Below are 25,799 nucleotides of genomic sequence, written 5' to 3'. Positions count from 1 at the left end.
TTCACGCTAATTCAGTCCCATCCTAAGCCAAGTATCCCTAACTTGGGTACCAAAAGTTAAGGAGGAGATGGTGGCATCAAATGGTCTAAGTGTTTTCTGAAAACAGCACCCCCTTTTCCAAACATGATTATCAAGTATGGAAACCAGCAAGCCGCAGAGCTTCAGGAAAGAGCAGAACTCATTAAGTGTGGCTGTTTTCCCTTCAGAGGGAGCATTACTCCTCCGGGCTGCCCACACCACTGGTGCCAAAGAGTGGAGTTCCCCATCCTGCTCACTGGAGGCTCTTAGCCACCACGGCCTCTGCACGGTGGTTTTAGTGCACTATCTGGGTTCCCCTTAGGAACGGGTAAAATACAAGGCGTGAGGAAACCACTGACAGGCTCCAGAAAAGCCTCGCAGCCTGCACATCTCAGCTGCGAGAGGCAGCCGGGCTCAGAGATCAGTAAAAACAAGCAGCACTAGTCATTCAGCTTAGTTCACGACCACACAGGACTGAGTAATCACCACACACTTGGAAGTCAATGAAAGAGGACCTACATGATAGCAAATAAACCTGTACTTTTGTATTTACGGCTAAGAATAAACCAGTCCTTAAAGAGGATTTTAAGGGCAGTGCCATCAATACCTAAAAATATGGGACTATTTTTAGGGGCCATTATTTCTAAACTTGAAAGCCATCCTTTGCTACAGACACCTAATAGCTGCTGAACGTATTTTACTGCAGTCTGCACTGAACCTCTGAGGGTTTGCAGATTACAGTTTCCATTTACATGGCATAACTTAGAGCACGGGTGGCAGAACTTTTCTGTAAAAGGTCAAAGAGTAAGCGTTTCAGGCTTTGCAGACCACACGGCATCTGCTGTGCTCTCAGCTCTCTGCCCTGGGACTGCAAGACCAGCCACAGACAGCAGAAACTCGTGAGCTTGGCTACGTTCCCAAAACCTTCTTAAATTCATGGACACTGAACCTTGAATTTCATATAATTTTCACATGTTGTAAACTACTACTCTGCTTCAGATTTTCTTCAGCCACTTAAACATGTAAAAACCATTCTTAGCTCATACAAAAAAGAGGGGATGTGGAAGCAGGGACCCATCCTGGGGCTAGCTCGTGATGGTTCTCAAAGGGTGGTCCCCAGAGCAGCAGAACGAGCACCACCTTGGACTGGGCCCACCTCAGACCTCCTGAGTGCGCGGTGGGAGTGAGACCTGGCGCCCTACGTGTGAACAAGCCGTCTAGGTGACTGTGATACATCCAAGCCCTGCGAAGCCCAGGCCCAGGGCCATGCTCTCCTGGTCTGTATTTACGGGGATCATCCGGGATCTTGTTAAAAGACACTCTGACTGGGATGACCGCGCCAGGGACACAAGATTCCACTTTTCCTAAAAAGCCCCCAGGGAAGTCGACGTTGCTGACCCCCAAGGACTGCACTGTGAGTAGGAAGGGCCCAAGCCTTCCTCACTGGCTCACGACTGAAGCACGATGCACTGCTTGTCGGGTTTGCAGGGTCAGGCACTGTCTAAGTGCTTAGCCGGCTTCTCCTACCTCACAGCAACCCTGAAAAGCAGGTATTACTACAGTTCAAAGAATACTTTAAATTACAGAACACAGAAGACCAAAAATCATCCAGAAGTTTACCTGAGATAGAAATACTTCACATTTTAATGTATCTGTTTACCATCTTTTATCTATGCCTACACATATTTTGTTAAAAACACAATGAATCACACTTAGTATCCTTTTATTTCAGTGGCTGCTTTTTAAACTTGACATGTGGTTTGTTCTCCATGACATTAAACATTCATGCACAGCATAAATTTTAATGGCTGCAAAAAAATCTGTATATCACTCACATACAGATATACAGGAACAGTAACTGAATCAGTGAGCGCTGTTGTGGATTGAGGCTGTTTTCTTTCTCTCACTTTTCTCTATTAGCAAAGACACAGTTGTTCATAAGCTACTCATGTGGTCACAGCTTTGCACGTGTCAGAATGTACATCCCTCCTGCCAGACCCCTAGGTATGCGCTGGCAGGTCCCAGGCACGCACCGCCTCGGATGAACAGCACAGCACAAGCACAAGGTGCGCTCGGAGTCCTCTTGGCCCTGTGGCAGTGGCAACCCAGTGACAGGGAGCGCCAGCAACCCCATTCTGTGGATGAGGAAACCCCGGGACAGAAAGGCCGACGTGCCCCGCCCAGGCCGCAGGCTGGGAAGAGATGAAAACTCAGACTTAACGCAGGCTGAGGGGTGCACCCTCTCCAAGGCGCCAGGCCACACGCAACCGGGGGGGGGGGGTGCTCTTCCAGCCCCAGCGTCCGTGTGAGAAAACAGACCTCCTCAGCATGGAGGGAGAACCGCGCCTCTCCGACTACTGCCCCAACAAGCCTGCCTTCAGTGGGACTAGGAAGTAAATGACTTTTGTCACTGGGAAAACGGGAGGAGTAGCCATGCCTGCCATATGATTAAATGGCACTTAGGGCGAGTGCTCAGCATGGTGTAACCCCTGGAATGCGGTACGAAGGCATCACCCCTGGTGATGAAGGGCCCCCCACTGTGCAGCCTCCCCAGCGGTCAGTCCACTTACACGTACACAAACGAGCCCATCTCTCTTTCCATCGCGACACCCAGTATTTATGTTTCTTATATACAATCACCAGTGTTAGGACTTGACTTCAACACAGCCCACTGAATACCAATGATGTGCTAAGTACTCCACGAGGTACGGAGGACAGAAAGGCACTCAGCGTGCAGTCTGTGCCCTTCAAGGAGCTGTTTACGCTAAGTGGCACTACAGCAACTGCCATGTGAGCACACGGGCATCAGCACCTATTTCAGATTGGCTGAGCTGAGAAAGGTATCTGGAGAAGACGATTCCAGAACTGAGTTCTGAAAGATAAAAAGATAGTGGCCAGATGTGAAAACAGAAGGGAGCGCAGAGCAGGCAGAAACGGCAGCGTCACGGCTGCCCAGGGAAGGGGTGAAATCAGAAAGACACTCATGGACAGCAAGCAGCTTGGTGTTCCTTCGGCATAAGATGCAGTGGACTAAGCGGCTGGAGACTGAGCCTATTCGCTGATAGCAAATGTGACTGAAAAAGTATCACCACCGAAATTTAGAAAAATAACATGAAACAATGGGGTCAGCGCTCCACCCCTACTGGATGGTCAGACAGACAAGTAAGAGAAAACGAAGAGTAAGCCAACAGCTGCAAATGAACGGCTTCATTAACAATCTTAGAACTGCAACTCCGAATGGCTGCACATACCACTCCACCCCACTCAACTAAAAAATGAGAAACTTAAAATCCAATTTGAGAAGCACTGTAGGGAAAGCTTTAGGAACATTCTAATAATGGCACTGCAGCCTCTGAAAGATGAGACAAGTGGACCGATTCCTAAAACCTGAGAAAACCCAGTTTGGGAACTATCTCAAGGAAGTTCACTGAAATGAGGGAGATGGAATCTAATAAAGGTATATTTACAAGAAAGTTCTTCACACAACAAAGCAAACCCAATGCCTTACAACTAAATAAGGGCAGAATATGGATACATGGAAAACTACAAAGATACAAGAGCATCTACATAGAAGACTGTGTTTGTGCAACAGGAAGTGTTAACAGGCTGCAACAGAACGGATGCCCAACACTCCTGAGTCCCTGGGGTACCTACAGGGGGCGTGGACTGTGCTCTGTACTTCAGAGAGGTTCCTGGAGGCTGCATGCTACCTGCAGTTAAGGACGCGTCGACACTTCGTTAGATCAGCTCAGTGCGGCAGCAGCCGACGGACAGGGACTTGCTACGTGTGAAATGCATTACCCTACACAGCCCTGATTCTTGAAAAATACAGTAAACAAATGATTACTTGATGTAATTCATTAGTGTAAGTCAAAACTTGGGATCCATGTTCTTTTCACTCCAGAGTGAAAAGGCTGTAAAACAGTGTACAACAGTCCACACCGCGGCTGGCACTAATCTGCTGTAACCATAATTTAAAACGAAAGGGAAAAAAGTAAGCTGTAGTTTCCCTGAGCCACACTTACCACTTCGGCTGGGTTCTGCCGCTCTACTAGTTTGTTGTCCTTTGTACAGTCCTCTTCTGAACAAAAACCACCTTCTGGTTTTTGATTTAAAAGGGAAGAAGCCTTTTTGTTTTTCAGCAGGTGCTTCAGAAGTTCATTGCCCGAATCTCCTTTGGAAGCAGGAGCCCCAGCAGGACGGGAAGGACTCTGCCCGGCGGAGGCAGGGCCAGCCGCAGCCTTTTCCTTGGCCTGATCCTCCGTGCGCTCCTCCAGCTCAGGCCCATCTTGGCCTGGGCGCTGCTCTGGCTCAGCCGTCTCCAGTTTTACCTCTTCCACCGTGGCAGGGGTTTCGATGGAGAGCTTATCCACCTCTGAATTTGCATAGGTCTGCTGGCTTGGGGTTCCTTGTGAGAAGTCACTAGTGGGCAGTTTGCTCTCCAGTTCTGGACACAGCTGGCCGGTGGCCGGGTCGGGAGCCGACGGGCCGCCTGGCTCCACCGCCTCAGGCTCTGCGAGCTGGGGAAGCTCGCCGGGCGTGTTCACCGTAGGGGTGGAGGTAGTTTCGGAGGCACTCGGGGTCGGTGGAGCAGTTATATCCGAATGCGGAGTTGAAGGTGCCTTGGTAGATTCTGTGTCATCATCTTTCTTCTTCTTTCTTGTTCTTTTCTTTTTCCCCTTTTCTTCTGGGATTATATCAGAATATAACTGAATGAGAGACTGGGCTGATCCTGGATAACTTTGCCCATGGGTTACAGCAGGGTCCTGGCCACACGGGAGACTGCTGTTAGCCACTGGAGGTGCTGCAGGTAAAGCAGGTGTAAAAGGAGGCCTCACTGGGGACGGCTGGAAGCCAGCCCCAGGAAGACCTCCATGCACCTGCTTAACAGAATGGAAATTTGGGCTTCCACCAGGAACTGACGGTGTGTCAGGAACAAACGGGGGAGGTCCTATCTGCCTTCGTTCGTTGGTTTGCATGAAACTCTGGGTGGGGGGTGAATTAATGGATCCTTGCTGCATAGTCTGGGGCTGTAAAACCTGCCCCATTTGCTGTTGGTGTTGTGGCGACTGCTGAAGGGGCCTTGGGGGCTGCATGAAATCACAAGGCAGGTCAGAGCTGTAGAAGGGAACCTGGGACACGGAGGTCCTACCGCCCAGCTCCGAGCCCATCACGCCGTGCTGCTCCACTTCCATCCTCTGCTGCAGAGCCCTCTGTCTGTCCACCTCCTGCATGAGCTGGATGCGCTGTCTCTCCTGCTGCTCTCGTAGGCGCTCCTTTCGTTCTCGTTCTTGGAAGCTTTCACTAAAGGGATTATTGTCATCAAACTCCACCCGTGGTGGTGGTCCACTCTGTGGATTTGCATTCGACACTGCCCCTGGGGCTGGGGTGCAAGTTTTTATTGGTAACTGGGCAACGGGAGGCTGGACCCTGGGAGGATTGAGGGGAAGGTGAGAAGGGGCACTGGCGGGCTGCCACCCAGGCAAGCTGGGCATTCTGGCCGGGCTGCTGTGGCCGATGACGGCTGCATGCTGCTGGTGCTGCAGCTGCGCAGGCACCATGGGGAAGCCGGGCTGGCTCAAGGTGGGCGGGGGGGCACCTGGGACCAGGGGTGGCTGGGGCTGGACTCCTGGCATTACAGTTGGCGGGGCCATTGCACACTGCTGCTGCTGCTGCTGCTGCTGCTTGATCCGATAATCTTCAATCAACTCGGCATGCTCCTTCTGCTGTTTACGAATCTGGAGTAATGAAACTAAATCTCAATCATTTATGTCACTATAGGCATCAAACTGAAACACTGGTGACGATTACGGTGGAGGTCACATAGAAGGCAGTTAAAAGCTTGTAGAGGCAAAAATGCCTGGGCAACAGCAAAAATCACACACCAAAAAGCGAACTTATCACAAAGACTGTCAATCTTTTCAATAGGATTTTTCTAAATTTATACGTAAAGATGTTTTAATACCAAAAACAAATCTGAAAAACATTCTTCTGAAATACATACTAAGAAAATCTTACTCTGAACGTCATAAACTATTTCAACTACATATGAAAAATAAGAGAAAACAATAAACAAAGGCTACACCGGAATCAGCTAATTGTGATGCCTTACAAGTTACGTCAATATATGAGGCTGGATTAGCGGTAAGATTTAACTCAGACTTTAACCATTTAAACGTGTGAAGATTTCATTTTTTAAATATACAAAATTGTACATGTTAAAAAAAGATGAGTTATTAGCGCATATACCACACCTTCCCCTCCAGGTTAAAAAGACTAGATGGGCCAAACTCCTCGAATTTTAGAGGTAACATACTCAAATTACAGCTTGTGAAATATGTGAAAGCTCTGAGACAGTGTTTTAAATAGTTCCCAATGTTAACGCCTGACTTGTGTCTGTTAATTCATTCCAAAGCCTTTGTGCCTCAGTGTGCAGACATTACAGACCAATCTCAATAAACACACAACTCGTGGCCTGAGAGCGTGTCACCCCACTTGGGGACGTGGGAGAAAGGGTGCGAGGTGGTGCGCGTACCCTCCAAGATCACTCAGTCTTTGCACGCTGAGCTAGCACACTGGGCCCTGCTCCAACAGGTTTCCAGTGTGTTTTCTGCAGTTACCCGGGTAGACTAGCATGCTCTCTGCATATAGTGGTTTTGGCCTGTTTTCCAGCAGCTGTATAACTCCTACTCACATTTTCTTCTCTCTCCTGACTGGTTTACTAGCTAGAGCTGAGGAACTCCCACCGGACTGCCGAAGGAGAATGAGTATACATGAAGCATCTAGAACACTACCTGGGATACAGAAGGTGGTAGCCCACACCTTTCCCATGACATCTGAAAGTTCTCTTAAAAATGTTATCATCAATTGCTTACTTAAGGAGGTTACACTGGACTGCTGGCAACTATACAGTAACAGATGATGTGTCTTGTTTCCCAAGTACAGTATTAGCTTCTAAATAGGACCTGATCCATGGACATGCAAAAACAACACTGTCATCATAAAAAATTTACAGAAATATACCAGAAGGCAATAAAAGGACTAAAAATAATTTATAAAGGAATCTTTAAAAGCATATTTACTTGCAATAAACATGGTCCCAGAGAGTAAATTTAAAGAGAAATCTCTCATTACAGAATAGTCTTGGTTTTAAACGATGGGAATTATACTGCAGTCACCTTACTGCTGGTACATTATTGTAGTAACTACAGTTTGGAGATAAAAACATCTGAGTTCAAATCCCTAATCCAGTACATCAGCTATGAGGAACACGTCACCGACCTCTACGATGACTCTGCAGATTCTTCACATGTAAAATGGTGATAAAACTGACTTGTTCAGAAGGTGGCAGAGAATCTTAGGTAATACAGGGCATAAATGTGTTCATTACAAAGAAAGCACTCTGATTTCCATCGAGTCAATCTACTCTGAACTCTTCCCTTTCTACTATTAACATCTGGATTGAAATTTACACTGACAATTAAAAGCAAAATTGTCCGTTTCCGGTGTAGTCTGTGAACTTTAACACCCGTAGAGCTTGTTGTGGCCATCACCACAGTCACAATCAGGGGTTCTACAGACTCCTTCGTGTGCTACCCCTTTGTAGTCCAACCGTCCTCCCCATCCCTAAGACAGCCACTAAACCATGCCCACCTCTAAAATTTTGTCATTTCAGGAATGTTCTATAAATGGAATCAATAGATAACCTTTCAAGATTAGCTGCTTACATTTGGTATAATGCTCTTGAGATCCCTCCAAGCCATGGTGTGTAACAGCAGTTTGTTTTCATTGCTATGTACTATTTCATCGTGTGGATGTTCCACACTTTGTCAAACCATTCACTGCTGAAGGATAGCTGAGGTGTTTCCAGTTTTTGGTGACCATGATAAAACAACTGTGTGCAGGTTTCTGTGGGAACCTAACTTCTTAATTCACTTGAGTAAATACCTAGGAGCGGCCACGTGATGCATTTTGAACACTATTACTGTTTTATTTTAAATAAAAATTTAAATTTTACTTCTTTTTAAGTATAGTTTTTATTTCAGTATGAGCATTTTGAAAACCATCTGGTTTATAATGGAAGATAATAGCAAAATGGTCTCATTTTTCAGGAACGAGTCCTTTACATAAGGTATACCAATGTATTTTGAGATCAAAATACTGATAAGAAATACTAGTAAAAACATACCATGAAAAAAATCCCACCAGAGTGATTCAAATGCTCTACCTGAAATTCCATTAGAAACCAGGGAACCAAAGAACACGGCAAAGCAGAGGTCAAGTCCAACTGGAAAACCGAGGACCCCCACAAGCCGTCCTCAGCAAAGCTCAAGACTCTGCACCGCAGTTTCCCAGGGCAGGGAAAGTAACTGAATTTCCCCAGCAAGACTAGCTATACCAGGGTTTCACACCGGAGTATGAAAATAGTTCTAAGTCAGGGTCACGAGAATCAATCCCATTAGCAGCACTTCGTAAAAAGTGTGTGCTGTGTGACAGTGACTCTGGGGCAAGACCTGGGGCTGTTACTGCTTCACTCAGCAAGAGGGCTCAGAGCTGTCACTTTTGACAGCCACTTAACACGAATCAACAGCCTGTGCCATTAATGAATGACAGGCCAAAACACTCTACTCATGAACAATTGCTTCTTATTTTGCAAACCTAGTTATTACCTGTTCTAGCTGTTTCTGAACCATGCTTTGCTGTTCAGTAACATGCTTGAGCTGCTCTGCATCCTCTTCTGGAAATTCACGCCCAGCTTTCTTGGCAGTACGTTGCTTAGCTGAAAGGGCCTTCTTGGACTTTCTGTGTGCACCAATTTGCTCTTCAAGGTATTTCTGCTGCATCTGAAGAAGCTGCTGGGTCTCCTGAAGCCATTCTTCATACTGCTTACGTTGTGAATCATCTGAGGGAAAAATTAAAAATTCATCTGTGTTAATTTTCTAAGAGTCCAATATAAAAGTTATACAAATCCACTTTGTATGGAAACAGTTTCATCATGACCTTTTAATAGATATTTTGAAAACATAATACTAAATATTAGACCACAATGTAATTATAAGGTAGAAAATTTTAGAAAAATATTTAAGAAAACCAAAGAATGCATGTTCTTAGGACACAGGTTAACTTCATACTTAAAAATACTATGAACCCAATCTTTGAAAAGTAGAACACGTATCTAATGGGATACTTATCAGCTAAACCACCAAACTCCCTAACCCACACGCCAAACTGTGTACTGAGCTACAGTATCTGATTAACTCAACCTTACAGACTTTGAAGAGACGAAGTGAGACATACCCTATCAATGTCCTGAGCATGGATTAGGCATCACTTCCCATGCTAACTTTCCTAAGTTTATAAGGGTTTCCCTATTTTTAACTGGTGAAAATGTCCTAAACTAAGAGACAGGGAATCTAGGATGCTTTAGAGAGGCCCAATATGAAGTCTGTTTTATAAAGGAAATCTGTACGTTAAAACCACTGGTGATTTTCATGAATTCTGTAATTTATAATTCTATAAATAAGCAAAGGTAGGAAATAATTAACCAAGTAAAATCTTTTCTACTTGTGTTGACTGTCATTAATATCTCCCCAAATAGTTATATCTCTTCATCTTGGTACCAATATTCCTTCTTTATTCTTTAAGGGCACTTTACTTCACTGATGCCAAGTTCAAAAAAAAAAAAAAAGTCATCTTATGGTTGTGAAATTCAGAATATACCTTTTGACTCACTATAAGACAAATATATGAATAAATACAATTCCAAGAAGGACATTAGCTGAAAAATTACATCAATGATAACAGAATATTGTCATACAGTAAGAGTCCAACCAAAGCCATGGGCACAATAACGCCAGAAAAAGCCAGTTGGTTTTAGCAGTTTACTTGTTTTTAATGCAAATACGTATTCAAATCGTTGTAATTAACACAGGGGTAATTTCAAAAGGTCAGACTTTGGGTTTGTTCTTAAACCCAGAAGTTCCAGTACATGGATGAACTTGGAATCTAGTCTACTAAATTTGAAGGGCATTTTTCAAGAACAGGCTTTTTCACAAGATTTCAGAAGTTCTGCTTCTGGTAGAATGAGACCTACCGCAAGGAAAGCCTTTCTGGTTTCTGGAACCAGGAGAGCAGAGGTGAGCAAAATGAAAAATAATGGTGAAAAAAAAGTTAGCTAAACAGTCTGAAGATTTCAGAAAGGTTCAGTCTGGGGAGAACTTTAAATGCTATCCTGAACCACCTGGGACCCCTGAAGGCAACTAGGAAGGATTCAGTGGCATCCGGCATCCCTGACCTTCACACCATGCTGCTAACCCGGCTCAGCTCCAGCATAATTCCCTTTGTTGTCCCCATTTAGTGTCCTTGTCACTCAGGCAGACAGTCATTAGAGAAGAAGTGGTTCAGTTCTACAGATGGTAAAGTGCCCACTCTAGATACAAAAACAGCAGCAATACTGAAGAGAGCGGGGAAGATGATTTTTCTGTGTTAAAATATTTATCTCTTATGGTAATTATTCATGCACAGAGAAAAAAAGCAAAGAAAATGCATGCCTTGAGGGAAAGATGCCTAATAGGGCAGTGATGTTTAATAGAAAACGAGGGCACTTTGACTTAACTAACACACCTAAACTAACTCCATGTTTTTAGAAGAACACAAATACAGTGCAAACAAGCAATCCCCAGAGAACATGGAACTGATTAGATTTATACTTACTGACGAAGCCTGGACCAAAATTTGGAGGATTAGGCCTAGAAATCTGATGTGTTATACTGCCATCCTAAAATAAGTAAAATTTACAAATAGGTTTATTCCACATTTCAGTTAAAGGGGAAAAAAAACTTTTAAAAAATGAAAACAAAAAAAAAAAAAAAAAGGAAAGAAAGAAAGAAAAAAAGAAATAGAAGGAAAAAAACCTTTCATGTCTTATGGCATCTTAAAAGCCTTCAACTTTCATAAAAAGTAGAATAATTTACTCGTGACAACCTGATTTCTAGAAATTTAAAACTATCTCTCAACTGTTACTTTTTCCAGATTCAGTTGAAAAGCAATTATTTCTAAAGTAAAGGGTTATTCATCAGAAATGTAATAGTAAGGCAAATCAAACAGTGTTAGTATTTAGCTAAAGATCTACATAAAACCCCACTTTTTGATGATATACCTAGTTTCTTCTGCAACTAAGACAAAACATAGGTTCTAGGTTTACACTCCACAACATAGTTACTTATTTATAAACAAGAACCAATGTCTCTAACATGTACAAATAATAAAACAAATATACACTAGTTTAAAATGTTAGTCTTATTTTCTCATTAAATGTCTTATTTCTTCCAGGGAGACCAAATAAATACTCGTGATAATCTCACAATTCCCTGGCAACAATCTGATAAATAAAAATAACTTTGAAAAAACATTTACTGAGTTGCTACAAGTTCTGGTAGACATGAGCTGTATACAAGGTAGCAATTACAAATGATACCAGCATCCAGAATATACTACATGTAAACCTTATAATATTGTAAAGCAGGTGGTGTAACATTTGACAGATCAAAAAACAGAGGTTAAAAAACTTGCCCAATGTTGCACAATAAACTCATAGTGGAACTCAGATTTTATTTTTTAAACTCAGCTACGAAGCCTATGCTTTCTCCACTGTGTGTCAAATGGTGACTCCCTCTTCTTTTAATAATGAAAAGACTAATTATCAGTGTAAAAAATCTAAAGCACAACTGGCAGGGCAAAAAAGGAAATGCCAAAAAGACATACAGTAGGTAGCACAGAGGAAAACACAGTATGAAATGAGCAATTCTACTTTCCTGGACATTTCTCAACACAAAACATTTAAATATTTCTACTTAAAGCTGCTTATTACAAATGATAAATATTCCAAAAACTAAATTATTCCAAGGAGTACACAGAAGAACATGACTAACTATATCAAAATAAAATGCTTTTATAAGCATTTCATTATTTTCTATAATTTGTAGCAGTTTTACATTTAGATGTATTGAATAAATTCTACAACGTAGGACGTGAAAATGTCTTTGCAGAGTGAGACGTAAACAAAAGCAAACACAAACACTCTGAGCATCTGGTTTCCCTCCAAGTGATCTTCTCCCCTTAAATACATAAACCCTTTTCAGAAACTGCCCGTAGCCTTAACTTGCCTTTCCCTTAAAAAACAATAATGTGTCTTTATTTCCACTGATACTTATTTCCACGATAATACTTCCTGGCAGGGCTCTAGGATTTGTACTATTTTCTAGGCACGGCCTCACTATCAAGAGTAGGTTTGGTGAGAAGCACAGGGAAGCTCGCATTCTACAGTGACGAGTTCCAAGCAGCAATACCTGAGTAACGGCCTGTGGCAGGAGACTGTGGCCTTCGCCAGTTTGTGCTCCCGTCACCGAAGGGCCCATGAAGGGAAACCTGTGGAAAGGAAGTACTTGGTGTCAAATGATAAGCATTTGAAACTAACAGTTTTTAAGTACTGAATTATTTTTTCTTCCACAAAGAGTAACGGCAACGTCTTCCTTGTCAAAAACAGTTACGAAGCCCTCTTCTCTGTCCACCAAGCGCACAACACAACTCTGCGAAGTGTGGGTTTTTCCTACCCTCATTCACTTATGATGAAAAGCAAGGTTCAGAGACACTAAGTAACTTCCCTACAGTGACTAGCGAGGCTGTGATGAGAAACCAACGTGGCTACGCTAGATGTTTTACTCTGTTATATGCCTTGTTATACATTAAAATAAAATTAATTCAAGTCTTTTAGATTAAAAAAAATAGTGAAGACATAGCTTTATTACATTAATTCTAAGAAAATGATTTGTTCCAATCTTTTAAAAACAATTGGTAGCTTCATTTTTGTATTCTAAAACAGAAGATGCATCTCAAGACATTTTATACATTTTTGTACATTCCAATGCCTAAACTGTTAAAGTAAATCAAAAGCTGGTCACTGACCAAGAAAATCTATATGGTTAAAAATACTTGGCAAATGTTACTTATACTAATTAAAAACTTCACAGAAATATTACTTCTAGAGTTACGAAATGAAGCGCTTCAACATAACAGGACATATTTTCCAAATCATGTATCAAATGTTGTGCCTTAATATCTAGGTACTATTAGAATTTAGAAGATATGCTTCTTAATTTCTTTACTCAGGTTTTTGATTTGTCTGTTGCCCCCACCACCGCTCTGGTCTGGAATAATCCAGATCCCAATCACTGTCTATCACCCTCAGTCAACTCATCACACTTTAAGAAAGGACTCTCCTCTGCTTCTTCAAAGTGCGCAGTTGGACAGAAAACAATACAACTGACAGAGCCATAATGCTGAAAGAACAGGGCTTGACTCTGAGGTCTATATTTTAAAGTAAGTGAAGAGTTAAACTGAGCACTTCCTGCACTTTGACGATAGGCAGCAAGCTGCAGCACTACAGGCAGTACCGTGACTTGTTGCCGATAGAATTCATCTTACTTTCATATCAAAAGTTGCTGCACATATGCAATAGATCATTTAGATTCATTACTGCTTTGAAATTATGGTAATTAGACCTACTGCTAAATTTATTAATGCATTAAAAAAGCACACATACCATAACTTGTACATTTAAACAACTATTTCAAATACAGTTGATTTCTTTTGTAATACTGTTTTTAGCTTTGCATTGACATATTCTGAGGTGGAATTCAAAGACTTCACTAGAATGTCAAAAAGGTTCATGACATTAAAAAGTTAAGAACCTCTGTGACGGAGAGGCAGCATTATCAGAAGCTGTGTAATAATGAGGATCATTAGAATACCTTCTTTGATCTCAACAATGCTTCGTAACCATTTCGAAACATCTACAAAGTACCCTTAAGGATTCCCAATTTATCTGAAGGATTATGTTTATCTTAAATTCACGTAGATTTTATATTCAATTCCATAATCATCCACATTCAACAAGACAATTAGGCTAAACTGAGACTCCATGTCCACTCAGAAGTTCTCAAACAGCAGCATACACAAGAATCCTCCACAGTGCTCACTACAACTACAGACATGCAAGCACCATCTCCACATGTTCTGATTTAGCAGGACTGTGGCTCGTAAGTGAATCTGCATCCTTAAAAAAACGACCATGTAATTCTGATGATGGTCCATGAGCAAAACTTAAGAAACGCTTCCTGCAGTTATTTATTATCACTTGGGGGTGTAAATACTCTAATTTCAGAAATTCAGATTGTCAAACAACTCTTAACAGTCTTCTTTAATGCATAACTTTCTCTTTTTCTACTAATTGTGAAACAGCTTATACATTTTCCAAAAGCTAACTTTTAAGAGTCCTGTGATAGAATAAAAAATATTCACGGACTTAAATAAACTACCTTCTGTTCTCAACACGGAACAGTTTCATGTCTACTTTCTGCTCATCTCCTCATCTTCACCTGTTTAGGGTGAAGGATCTCGGTCCCAAGCAGTTTTCAGTTAGCATCAATTATTCTAAAGGTATTTAAACAAACATATACTTAAATATTTTGGATTTCCTGCTTAATCAAGTCAATCTTTCAAATGATTCTATGATGTTTTATTACGTTTACCCTGAAAATAATGGAAATGTAATCTTTACATCTGTATAGCATTTTGCATTTGATCATATCCAGCTGACATCACAGCCAATTTGAATGCTTACTGTTCATTCCTACAATCCAGGCTTTGAGTTACTATGCGCCCTCTCTAGTAACTAGTAATAACTTCATGCATTTCTTGATGGAAGTATGAGATGTAAGAATGAGAAAGATCTTCACCTACCTGTTCATAACCATTGGTGGCATGCCCATATTGTTTTGTGCCATTACTTTATTTATGCCTTTAAGGGCCACCATTTTGGCTTTCATTATAGGATCTGTAATTGCATCAAAATCTATAGAAGAAACATATTTTGAAGTTACTTATTTCACAATACTTGAATCGAGTGACACTAAGAGGTAATGTAACTATCACAAACATTATGTAATACATAGACATGTATGCCTTATTATTTAATAATCACTTTTATAGGTTTCTATACCAGGTAAGGAATTACGAGATGGTCAGAATTTCAACCTGAATTTAAACCCATCTAAGTAATATATAATTGAAACATGCTTTACTACCTTACTCCTACAAGAATCAAAACAAGAAGCTTATCAAATACAATGGAAATTACAGCAATAATCTAAAGCAATGCAATTCCTCTCATCCAAACTTTCACAATGCTAAGCAGAATTGCTTCTTTAGTAACATTTCACCATGAATGAGAATTTGCAGTTGTTTCCAAGGAATTTCACTAAATTAGTTATCATTCTTTAAGAGAAAAATGTATCAATTTCTCGCAATAAGGAAAGGCTACTGAGAAAGGACCTCTCTGCATATACATGAAAAAGAAATGGACCAAAATGATGGAAATGGTAACGTATGTAGGACAGAGGTGATCTGTATTGTTTAGAAGAAAGCATTCCTTAAGATATGTGTCTTTTGCTAATTCCTTCTCTCAGAAGCGCAATATTTTTCCTGTATTGCTGTTTTGTGAGGTTTTCCCCCCAAATTAGTAAGCTATTAGAAATGAGTTAAAGAGCTATGACCGAAAAAAAAAAAAAAAAAAAAAGAATAGGAAAGAAATTGAGAAGTATTCATTCTACATAATAGGACAGTAAGAAGTTTACTTCTAGCATAATTTCTTTAAATTCATCTTTCAGTGACTCACAGAATACAAGATAAAAACAGAAAGAACTAAAAAATGACTTGTTTCTATTAAACAATACCATAAAAAATAGAATTGAGAAGGTCTGAAACTCTTGATTAACCTGGGAGGAATCTAAAATTCTTAAATCACTTTCATTTCCAAGCTGAATGAGGAGCAGAAACATAGTGCTCAGTCCACATGTCATTGTAATACTGAAATACTGTGAGCAGATCACACACCACCCAATGCCCACAGGAATTATTTCTGAAACTCAGAGCAATTCCTACCGATGTTAGGGAAGAACGGTTCTGACCGCTGACGGATCATGGCTTGCATCTGCCTTTGCTGTTGCTGTTCTTGCCTCTCTTGATCCAAAAGGTCCTGCAGAAGCAGAGGCTGCTCTTCCAGAAGGAGGGGCCTCTCTCTGTTCTGCTGGGTTAATGTCTGAGGCATCATTAGCTGCTGGGGCCCAGACATGCCACTGGTACTAGACTGACTTGTCAGAGGCACAGTTTGACTTGCAGGTTTTCCTGTCCCAAAACTGTGATTGACTGTTGACTGACCCTGAATGAATCCTGGATTGACCTGCACACCCTGAGGGAATGTATGGTTTAATCTGGAAACTACGGCCACATTAGAATTCACAGTATTATCCAGAACGTGACCAGGTGGTGTCATCAGAGTGGGAGGCAAACTTGACACATGATTGGATGGTGAGGCTGGCAAAGTTGGTGGTGGAGACCCCAATGGTCTAATGTCTGAACTGTCAGATTTTTCATTAGTAAGTAAACTTGAGAGGACTGGAGTGGATCCAGTTACACCACAAGAGTTTATTACGTCTTCAGCGGGCAGCTGAGTGGATCCACGAACACTTGTGCTGGAGCCAGCTGTTTCCCGATTAGTTCTTTTCTCAAGTGCATCCGTATCACAGGACTGCAGAGAAGCCTTCTCCCCACCATTCATGTCTGCATGCGCAGAGGCCTGTGAGCAGGGAGTGTCAGCATTATCTTTACCCTCATCACTTTTCTCACTTTCACATTTGGTTTCCCCTTTAGAATCTGGAGACAATACTTCTGTTTTTATCTCACTGGTGACTGTGGATTTTTTCCAAGGAGGTTTATCAGAAGGAACCACAGTTTTATCTTCTTGCTCCTTTTTGGGGGGTTCAACAGACACACACTGATTATCTAATTTATCATCAATTGGAACATTAAGGTCTAGTTCCTCATTAAACATGCTTTTCTTATCTCCTAGGTCAAGTTCTGGATCTGTATATGCAATGATATCAAATTCTCCTGACCTTAAGAGGTCATCCAGGTTGGGATCATTCGTTTCCAAATTACCTAAAGTATCCAGTTCATCTCCCTTGCCATCTTCTGTATCCAGATTTAAGTTTTCAAGATCTTCATCATCCAAGTCTTTGACTTCAACCCCCTCGAGGTCCTTAACATCCAGTTCTTTTACAGATGGGTCATCAGAATCGAGCTTCTCTTCGAGACCATCAGAAGACTGCGTGGTTATCTGTAAATTATCAGATGCTGTTTCAGCTGGTGGAGGTGCAGGCAAAGGGGCGTCTGAAAATTCACCAGCCAAGGGATGACTCAGAGACCTCATGACCATAGAAGATGAATGGACAGGATGGCTTTGCTCTTGCTGAGACAGTGGCACCTGTTCCAAGTTTGGATGCACAGGTAGCTGATTAGGGAGACCTTGGGAAGGTCGTCTCATGGGGTCTGCGTGTCTGGAGCCTGGAAAGTCTGACCGGGGAATGAAGTTTCCATGTCTTGGATGAGAAGCCTCTAAGAGGTTGCCAGGAGGAGCAGCAAAGGGAACCCGAGGTCTTCCGTCAGGGGCCCTATGCCTCAGTTCAATGAAGGCCTGGCCCAGTATGTTATGCTGCTGAACTGGCAGGCTCTGTGGTGGAAAATGCTGAGGAAGTCCAACTGGATTATTCATTTGTGAGTTATTTAGAGGCCGAGGCATATCTACAGATACCGATCTTCTCAGCTGTGGAGGGACTCCGGGTCCTTGCATTTGTTGAGGAGGTACAAGGAAGCGTTCCTGACTTGACATGGTACCATGACTACCACCTGGAAATCCAAATCTAAAAGGGGGGTAAAAAGCATACAGTTAATATTAAGTACTACACTGAATTGAGAGTTAGGCTGATTTGTTTTTTAAAAAAATTTTTTTTAGATTAAACTCAGATACAAAATTAATGTTGCCAAATACAAATGACTTACCAAAAGCAAAATTATCACCATTAGTAAGCATTTATAAAATATCTATGTGCAAATAAATTTTTGCTAAGTATCCCATAATGAATACCATATCTGAGCTCTAAAAACATGATCTAAGAGACAACATAAACAAAGACAAAGAAAAGCCACCAAGCAGATGGAATCAACCATTCAGAAATCAGCATACTACTAGAGGTGAATAAGAGTCCATTTCTCTTTCCAATATTTCGGGAGGCTAGGATATGGAAAAAGCCGATTTGGGGCAGATGTCTGAATAAAGGTAGGAGGCCTCATGAACTGTACTAGAGAAACTCACAGGCCTCCAGATGTAAGAAAACAAAGGCATGAGGACTGCACAGACAAACCTACATGCTCAAAAGGAATGAGCACGGGGTAGTAAGACAAAGAATGAAAGGCATCCCCTGTGAAGATTCAGTAAATGAATTAATTACAGAAATATCTGTATTTATATTGTACCTCATTCTAGAAAGAACTAAAGGCAATTTACAAATAAATATAAAATGCAGCAACAGGCAAAAAGTGTAAGTAAGGAGAAAGAAAAAAGGAAAATACAGGTGAGACTGTGAATAATATGGAGGGAGGTATCAGATTAAAAAACATGCCTGAAAACACAACAGCACATGCTGAAGAGCAGCCTCCTCAATGTGGCTCGGGCTCACAGCTGGCGTTGACAGTTCTGGCCTCTTCAGAAAAGAACGCCCCTAGCTTTACAACTATCTCATCATCAGGAATGGAAAGTTCCTAAGCAAACACATCCTCTCCATTTGGAAATCTCCACAAATACATACAAGGTAAATTAAAACTAAAAGCCGGGGGAGAAGACCGTTTTCACTCACATCCCAGGAGGCAGTCACATTCTGGAGATCTGACGAGTATGACAAACTACCTCATTGTGGCTGGAATGTAATCTAACACTATCGCAGTCAATTAGTAACAAAGGACTGTTTCCAGAGTCTGTAGAGTACTAAGAGGTTAAAAACAAATCCATGACCTCCTATCAGCAGAATTAAGAAGGGGTCGAGAGTAAAAAACGGAAACAATTCTTGATTAAGAGTAATTTCAGTTGATTTTCCCTTCTGTTAGCAATTTAAATCTGGCATGAAATTAAAAGCATTACCTAAATCCATGAGGCCTCATCCCCATGCCAGTAACATCAGGATAGGGTCCACGGGGGTCTTTTGGGAAAACAGCGTATCTAGGTCCTAGAGGAGGGACAATGGGTGACCTGATGTTCCCAGGGTAGGGGGGTGGAGGCCGAGTGAATGCCTGGCCGATGCTCTCCGGCTGCCAGTGCTGCAGGGGACCTGGATGAGGCCCTGCTCCTGGATCCTGGGATCCTTTCTCCTGTCGACTTGCCATCTTCTTCTGCTGCTGCTGCTGGAGGATGATTTCACGTAACTTCTGTCGCTGAAACGGAAAGAAACAAAAATCACTGGGATTTCTGATAATGGCTTTTTAAGTTCCAATGCTTCCAATATGTGAATATGGTAATGTTTACAAAATCTTAATGTTTCAAAGTTTGGTAAAACACTAGTTACAGTTAACAATTCAACAGACTGTAAGAAATAAATCGATGATTTGGGTCCTTTTCCTTGCCATACAACTATCACAAAACTGAAGCTTTCATAGTTAAGAATTCCTCTCCAAACTCATGAAGACTGAAACTAGATAAAGAAACCTAATTCACTGGTGCTGCCTTCATCAACTTCATTTTTCTTCTCTGCAGTACGACATAATTCTACAGAAAAAAACCTTAACATCAACTTGATGAAATAGCTTTCTGAAATAACACATGTAAAACATGTAAGAATATACAACCTGTTTACCTGTCTCAATTTCTCTGTATCTGCTTGAGACATATTTACAGAATTCTGTGTGTCTGTGACTCCTGAGGTTGGGACAGGCCCAGGAAGCTGGGAGACACCAGAAAACTGCTGGCCTTGGGAATTTACTGGAGAGCTGGGAGGTGCACTGAAGTTCCCCTCTGACCCAGGCCTCGGCTGATCAGCAGCATCGTGAGTAACTTGACTTGTTCCAAAAGAGTCATTCTGAGACCTTGGAGTCACTGGAGGCTGATCGTAGGGATCACGAGTTGCAGATGGGGAAACACGGCTAAATGCGTCTGAAAGACCAGGTCCTGGTGGCCTCGGTGTTTGGGAACACGCATCAGGTGGCCTTATCAGAGGGCCAGGTAACGCCACCCCTCGATTTTGTGCTGCCTGCAGGAAAGGATCCTGACCTGGCATGAGGACTGGTCTTGCCACTGAGGACCTAGTAAAACCCTCCGAAACCCTTGGCCTGGGCGTTGCTGGTGGCTGAGAGTAAGGAACTCCAGAAATGCCAGGCCTTGGTGTTCCAGGAGGATGCGCATATGGATCAGAGTGCCTCTGATTAGGTGCAGATGCAACAAACAAGTCTGCCTGCGTCGACGGCCTTGGGGTGGGTGGCTGCTGACTGTATGGATCAATCGTGGTGGGCCGGGGCGTTCCAGGAGGCTGAGAATAAGGGTCTGGATTGGAGCGAGATGTTCCTGAGGGTTGGGAATAAGAATCCACAACAGGTCGTGGAGTTCCTGGAGGCTGGGAATATGGATCCTGAGATGTCGGCCTCGATATGGTTCCAGGCTGGGAAAAAGCCCTTGAAGGATGGGCAAAAGATTCATTCACTGCCGGATGTGGAGTGAGGGGAGGCTGGCTATATGCGTCACTTGACTGGTTATGAGGAAAGTTATCTACAGGTCTTGGTGTCAAAGCAGGCCTTTCATAAGGGTCAACAGACAATCGCCTCGGTGCCTGCGACACTGGCCCATAAGGATCCTGAGAGGATGGAGGAGGCTGCAGTGGAGTCTTAAAAGGTCCAGGACCACCATCAAGAGGTGCAGGCGTCAACAAGGGCCGCACATATGGGTCAGGTATCCGCTGTCTTTGAAACGCATCTGTCCTAAGAGATGGTTTAGGAAAGTGGTCATTGGTTCCAGCTGCTAGAGGACCTTTTGCAGTCTGTTCAGAAACTATAGGAGACCGGGGTAGGCCCAAGGGTTTGGGAAATGGATCTGCCATCACAGGCCTAGGTGTGTCCGGAGGCTTTGCATAGGGGTCACTGCCTGCTGTGGAGGAAGAACATGAATCTGTGACCGGGGGCAGCCGGTTTGCCGCTGTCCCACTCATCAGAGCGGGCCGAGACACCGATGACAAGGGGGCGCAGTTTTCCACCAGGGCAGCAGAATTTCTTCTGGAGAAACCATGGCCCCCAGGAGGTGGCCTCGGGGTACCAACCATTTTTGCGTAAGGATCCACTGGAGATGGCGGTCGGGAGCTAGAAGAACCAGGTGAAAACACCTGCGGGGAAGGCGGCTGAGAAGCCTGAGACTGTGACAGACTCTCCTGCACGGGGAGCCGAGAGGAGGCTGGAGGAGGAGGTGGAGCCTGTGGCTTTACAAACACATCGTCGGAGGACACAGGAGTAGGGGTGCTGGGCATCTGCTTCGTGAACAGGTCTTTGTGGAACGACTGTGCAGGAGACATACTTCCGTTGCCAGGCTGGGGGGTCGCGGGGCTCTGCACGCCGCTGCTCGGGGTGTCTGAGCCACACTGTCCCAGGAGTGGCGGAGGGCCCAGCTGCTGCTGCTGCTGCTGCTGCTGCTGCTGCTGCTGCTGCTGCTGCTGCTGCTCGCTCTTCACCTGTTCCAGCTTCTGGGTGGCTTCAATTTTAGCTTGTTGCTTACTTTTCTGGCGCATTTGCTGTTGAAATAGGAAAGAAAAAGCAATTACATGGTTAAGGATGAATACAGCTGTCGTGGGGGGCGAAGGAGAGAAAAGCAACAGAACATCAACTTGTTTGATGTCATCAGCTACCAGATCGCTGCTGTATCAGATGATAAATTCGCAAAGAAGACTGCTATTTGTCACAGTATACCTGAGGTCCAGGGCTCTGTCTTGTTTATAATATTTTCTTAAAACTTTCCCAAATCAACTCAAATATACATTTACTGAGAAAGACAATTTTTACAGATTTTTGTACTTGAATAAGAACTGTATCTGAAATAATGACATAAGCAGCAACTTTCTCAGAAAGCAAAAATGCAATTTCAAAAGGCGAAGTCTCAAAAAAAACAAAACACATACCTGTCTAAATTTCCACTCCTGTTCATGTTCTGATTCTCTTTGTTTTAGTGGATCTTTAAAGAGATCGGAATCGATGCGAGAGCTGGGATCGATGCTGTCTTGTTGCTGCTGCCTTTTCATGGAATCATTTGACATCTGTACTTTGTTAATGCGTAAGGCAGCTCTGTTATCTCTGGCTTTTTGCTTTAAAAAAATAAAAGGAAAAGAAAATTATCTCCTAGGATGCATTAATGTATTTTAAGAAATAAAAATTAAATAAAACTGATGAACTTTGCCATATAAAAGCAAAAAAAAAAAGTCAGGTTAAGTAGTTGAAAATAGTTGAGAACTTATAGCCTCTCGTGTGAATGGATCAGGACACTACCTGCCATGTCCTCCTTGTAAAGCACGGATCAACCGAGGACATGTTTCCATCTCTCTATCTGAACCAAGCCAGGGAACCCAGACGTAATCTAATATTTTCAATCCTAATTTTCTTAACAGACGCTTCAAAAAAAGGGAAAATTAATCTCTCTCTATTTAGAGAAAAGGAAAATAATCAAATCAATCCTCCATTTCTAAAATCTGGAATGTGAAGCTTAACATTAAAACAAAATCATTGAGAAATATTAAAAATACCCTGCCATTATCTTTGCCAGTCAAGGTAAAGCAAAACAAAGCATTATCAGCACATTCCTCGTCCCCCCACTTTTGCTTTATCCAAGTCGTCATTATCACTGGTAACATGGGTGTTGAAGACCAACACAGAAAATAACTGCACATGTTTTCCGAAACAATAATACAGATTTAATATGCTTTAAAATGAAAGTAAGGATTTGGATCAAGTTGACAATCTTAATCTGACTCTTTGGGAGAAAACAATTCACCATGTGGACTGTGAATCTTATAAAATATCACAGTAATTCCTGGCAAACTCCATGTTTCAAAAGTCCCTTAAAGGTGTCTAGATATGTCCCTTTCAAGATATACAAAGATTCTCTACTAAACCTAATACAAAAGCACTTATTGTGGAAGAATCTGAGGCTCACTAATGAAGCGTCAAAATTTAGTACTCCTTCAAAGAGATAAAATAGTTTTAAAGTGAAATGAATTAACCATGCTCCTAGAATAAGTGATTTCAATCTTCAATATCCTGGGTTCTATTAACTAGCTTATAAAAATGTCAACCTCTATATTAAGACATCGTGAGTGAGGAAATCACCAAAAAACCAAAACTGTTTATTAGCTGTACAATATCAACATTCGTTTTCTGCAATGGAAAATCTTTTTATTAACCTAAGACAATAAAGTTGCAGTATTCTGTTTAAAGACATAACATAGGAGTTTTTTTTTTAAATACCACGTATGGTGCTCTTTCCTGTGAGCTTGCTTTTCTCCACAACTTGGCTATCTGCTTCACTCTAGTAGTCCAGTCTGCAACAGAAAAACACAGCATACAAATTTACAGAACCACAGTAATGACATGTCTTAATAAAAAGTTTGACAAACTACTAACAGTTAAACTTACTCTATCTGTATTTTCATAAATTAATAGTCCTATACTTAGTTCTTGTACAGTATAAAGTTCCTGGCACACAGTAGGCCAAACAGTTTCTGAATGGAGTGTTGCTTCATTAACAATCTCGCCTGCATGGTTGGCAAGTTTTTAAATCAAAGGTCTCAGCAGCCAAGATAAGGTTAAGCCAAATATAATATATTCCCTTAACCATGTAAGATGCTACCAGAACCAAAGCTACAAGTTTTGGAAAACATCTGTACTCTAGAGAAGCCTGTCAGTTTGACCAAAAGAAGCAATCATTATTAAAAATGAGCATCACACCAGCATTTGTGCAGAACAAAGACAGGGAAAAGTAATGATGTCAAGTCATTCCTATGAAATTCAATGTCAAGACAGTACACAAAATGAAGTTTAGATGAGATCAGCAGTTAACAATAAATGTAGAAATGATTCAGCCCATATTCAAAAACAAAAGAAAAAAAAAAACTTTGAAAAAGCCAGTAAGAATGGAAATCAGTTGACAGATCAACAGCCTTAACATGGTATTTCATGAGGTTCTAGAATCACATAGTACATTTGTCAAAGAAAATTATGTAAAAATTAAAAAAACAAAAACAAAAACGAAAAATTATAGCTCTACTCCAAGGACAATCTATACTGACACAAAGTGACTTAATATAACTAGACATGCTCATCTTTAAATAGCAAATAAAAGTGTGCTTTAAAATAAAATACTTGTGTTTGTTGCTTTAACAGACATCTCTGCACTAAACCACTGATTTCTATTGTTAGATAAGGTAGTACTATTTCTATGTAGAATGAATAAAGAACTGCAAGGGAGACAAATCAAAAAGGCACCTAAAAAGACAGGGGTCATCCTTAAAAATTTCCTTTCTAGATACCCTTCTAGCAATTTGAAAGAACCATGTGTTGACAGCTGGGAACCAACTACTGCAAGACAGTTTAAATGCCCTTTTCAAATTCCAGTTTGTCTTGCAACATGAACTCAAGATAATAAATCAGCATTTGCTTACAAATGGTCTATAAGTGATATTTCATTCATCCTCTGGTTAATCAGAACTTTCAAAAATGGTACACTGTACCATCTGTTTTTTTTTTTTTCAAATGGGCTGGACAGTTGGGGAGAAGAGGAGATAATACTGAGTTAGTTTCAGAGTGAACAATACTTAGTATTGAGTCTGACTGAGCCTAACTCGATACTTCCGATTAAATGGTAAGCTTCTATTCTAGGAATTTTTTTTTGTAGAATTACACATATAACACAATACTGACTGCTAGGAGCTAAAGTGATTTCATTAACTGAAATTAACTTTTGGGAGACACGCAAATGGATACAGAGCTTAGGAGCAAGAAAATGCAAGATGTTTCTAGATCCCTAGGGAGTTTTCACACCGTGCAGTCACACTAGATAAAAATTAGTGACGATAAACGGGCTCTCTATGGTTGTAAGAAATAAAAAAAAAACCAAAAACAAAAACAAAAATAAAACTGTCATTACACAAGCAGGAAGCTGGTGACATGGAAAGCGGTGAGTGTCCATGACTTACCAGGGAACTCTTCCTTGAGGTTGGGGAAATTGACATTTGTGTAGAGAACCGGAGCCACTGTCGCCACCTCACCCAGGGCCTCCTCCTTCTCCCACTTGAGTGCACTTCTCTGGGCGTTTGACATCGTATCGCTGTCTCCCTCCACAGTGGGAGCCGATGAGGTCCAAGAGCTGTTAGGGTCACTTGCCACTGGATTAAATGCTGGATTTTTATCCCTGGCAAATAATAAACAACTTTACTTCATAAGCAGAAAGTAACTTTCAAAATACTATGGTCAAGTACAATTTCATTAAACCTATTATTACAAAGTAACAATGATTTCTTACTCAAGATTCCAATAAATGTTAACTACTAACACTGTGCACAATAACTTAGACTAATTAACATTTAGATGACAAAAATGATTTCAGCTTCCATAGAAAGGGAAGGCTTTAAAATACCTGGCATCAGTGTAGGGGGACTGTGCTATGGCAGAGAAAGCTCCCAATCCACTTCCAGGAGGCAAAGAATTATGAGGGAGATGAGGACTGGGTCCAATAAGGCCATTCATGAGTGGCATCCGTGAAAAAACATCTTGAAAGAGGAAAACAATAATTCAGTTTGCATATTACTAAAAAT

The 25,799-nt window shown here is 41.8% G+C and overlaps 1 protein-coding gene across 20 annotated transcripts in view; it reads right to left on the bottom strand.

Moving 5' to 3' along the window:
- Positions 1-25,799, bottom strand: part of KMT2C (lysine methyltransferase 2C) — a 237,278-nt gene that overhangs the window by 20,484 nt on the left and 190,995 nt on the right. For all 20 annotated transcript variants that reach the window (XR_004137992.2, XM_064487184.1, XM_064487185.1 and 17 more), the window contains 12 exons: positions 25,622-25,754; positions 25,182-25,396; positions 23,455-23,528; positions 22,116-22,298; positions 19,818-21,731; positions 19,109-19,398; positions 16,018-17,834; positions 14,818-14,929; positions 12,366-12,444; positions 10,732-10,795; positions 8,688-8,920; positions 4,044-5,756 (listed from right to left, as the gene is read on the bottom strand). Coding sequence is in view for 19 of the 20 variants with exons in the window: in XM_064487184.1 (XP_064343254.1) it covers positions 4,044-5,756; positions 8,688-8,920; positions 10,732-10,795; positions 12,366-12,444; positions 14,818-14,929; positions 16,018-17,834; positions 19,109-19,398; positions 19,818-21,731; positions 22,116-22,298; positions 23,455-23,528; positions 25,182-25,396; positions 25,622-25,754 (6,827 nt within the window). In the remaining variant the exon portion in view is untranslated. The remainder of the gene's footprint in view (positions 1-4,043; positions 5,757-8,687; positions 8,921-10,731; positions 10,796-12,365; positions 12,445-14,817; positions 14,930-16,017; positions 17,835-19,108; positions 19,399-19,817; positions 21,732-22,115; positions 22,299-23,454; positions 23,529-25,181; positions 25,397-25,621; positions 25,755-25,799) is intronic.

The sequence above is a fragment of the Camelus dromedarius genome, chromosome 7, assembly GCF_036321535.1.
Source record: "Camelus dromedarius isolate mCamDro1 chromosome 7, mCamDro1.pat, whole genome shotgun sequence".
In the NCBI taxonomy this organism is placed as follows: domain Eukaryota; kingdom Metazoa; phylum Chordata; class Mammalia; order Artiodactyla; family Camelidae; genus Camelus; species Camelus dromedarius.
Note: the sequence above shows the minus strand (reverse complement) of the source record. Positions and strands in the feature narration are given on the sequence as shown.